Below are 1,759 nucleotides of genomic sequence, written 5' to 3' on the forward strand. Positions count from 1 at the left end.
TTACACACAAAGCATTCTGGGTAAATGATGACATCAACTAGGTCATCGGTGCGAGGCTGCTATCGAGCTATATCCACCCTGAAGGTTAATCTTGGACAATATCTGATGATCGACTCTTTTAAATGAAACCAGAGAGCGTTGACAGAGAGGAGAAGGTAGNGAATGAGTGAATGAATGAATGAATGAATGAATGAATGAATGAATGAATGAATGAATGAATGAATGAATGAATGAATGAATGAATGAATGAATGAATCGGAATTTATGATAAAAATTGTTACTTTACGGCCTCGCGTTACTAACCGGAACTATATGTAGTTAGGCACTAGTTTTAGGGGGACTTATAAAAGTACCGGACACCACTGGTTCAGGTGTTTCGAGCTCAAAGCTAGGACGAAAACCAGGAATAAAAAACATTTTATTGAGGATGTGAAGCCAACATTATTTGTGAGTCGGTTCTGGTTGTTGCCTCATTCCCGGAGCTAAAAGGACGTTTTGACGGTATGTCGAGTCAGATCTGTTCATTTCTAACAGTGGAGTTGTTTACGACGTATCTGTATTACTTAAAATCTGTATAGAACATTATGAGGATTTTATAAATAAATAAACAAACCAATAATCCACAGTAAAACAGTCAAAAGACCCTAGATGTTCAGAAGCTTTTGAGCAACAAAGAAGTTTGTAAAACACATTGTGAGATATTCTTGTTCGAGCAGTTTTAATGATGCTTCAACAGATATTTATACTAGAATTATTGTTAAAATTGTATTATTGTGTGATTTATTTTATTCAGTAGTTTGGAGAACAATAGAAGCCTGGAGACAGATCATACCAGGTAGGAAAATGATAAATTCAGCATTTTGAACCATAATTTCATCAGACTAACACATCAGGATCTGTCAGTAACTTGAGTCATGCAGATGAAATGTTTCAGAATTGTGATTCAGTAAAAGAACACATCAGAGCTGCTGGGTTTGTTTTGGTCTCCGTTTGATGTCAGTGTTGGTTCCAGATGTGTGAACCAGAAAAAAAGGACCTGTATGCGGTTCTGGGTGCCAGCCCTTCAGACTCAGTCCAGCAGCTCAAACACAAGTACCAGCAGCTGGCCTTAAAGGTAAACAGTGATTCTATTTTATCTGTGAAAACAGTTTCTACATCTTTGATTCTGATGTACGATGATTAACACTAAAGCATTGATCAGTATTATTACTGTCTGTAAATTACTCACGTTTATTTGATCATTATAAACTCTGGAGTAATCTGAACTTTTTAAGTTTTGTATTACTGTTATTTTTATAATTTTGATCTAACGGTGCAAAGTAACATACAAACATGAGAATGTGTTCCTACAGGGTTTAATTTATTTCTAAGTTTAAATCGTTATTCAAGGTAATTGGACAATTAGGGCTGCAACTAACCATTATTTTAATAATCTATTGATCTGTCTATTATTTTTTTGATTAAGCAGTTAGTCGGTCAAATCATTAAAACGCTTGATTACATAAATATGAGTAGATATAAATTAATTTCATTCCTGTATAAATTAAGGATGCAAGTTATTGATTAATTAATTAATCTGAAGTTGATTTATCTTATAGATTGACTAACAATTAATTAGAAGCCATTTTCTTAAAAACTGGAGTTTTCTCTTGAATCAAGAGGGTCTTTTAATCTCCTGAATTAAAACAACAGAAGCACATCATGCAGCAGGTAAAATAAGTATTGAACACGTCACCATTTTTCTCAGTAAATATATTAC

The 1,759-nt window shown here is 33.9% G+C and overlaps 1 protein-coding gene across 2 annotated transcripts in view; it reads left to right on the plus strand.

Annotated features, from left to right (window-relative positions):
* Positions 1-327: 327 nt before the first annotated feature.
* The window catches only part of dnajc24 (DnaJ (Hsp40) homolog, subfamily C, member 24), a gene marked incomplete in the record, with an annotated part of 15,062 nt that continues 13,630 nt past the window's right edge, over positions 328-1,759 (plus strand). Inside the window, 3 exon segments of one of the 2 annotated variants that reach the window (XM_014028040.1) lie at positions 328-501; positions 794-835; positions 1,013-1,114. In XM_014028040.1, coding sequence (XP_013883494.1) covers positions 1,013-1,114 — 102 coding nt within the window. 2 annotated transcript variants of the gene reach the window in all.

Source organism: Austrofundulus limnaeus, unplaced genomic scaffold (genome assembly GCF_001266775.1).
Source record: "Austrofundulus limnaeus strain Quisiro unplaced genomic scaffold, Austrofundulus_limnaeus-1.0 Scaffold713, whole genome shotgun sequence".
NCBI classification, from domain to species: domain Eukaryota; kingdom Metazoa; phylum Chordata; class Actinopteri; order Cyprinodontiformes; family Rivulidae; genus Austrofundulus; species Austrofundulus limnaeus.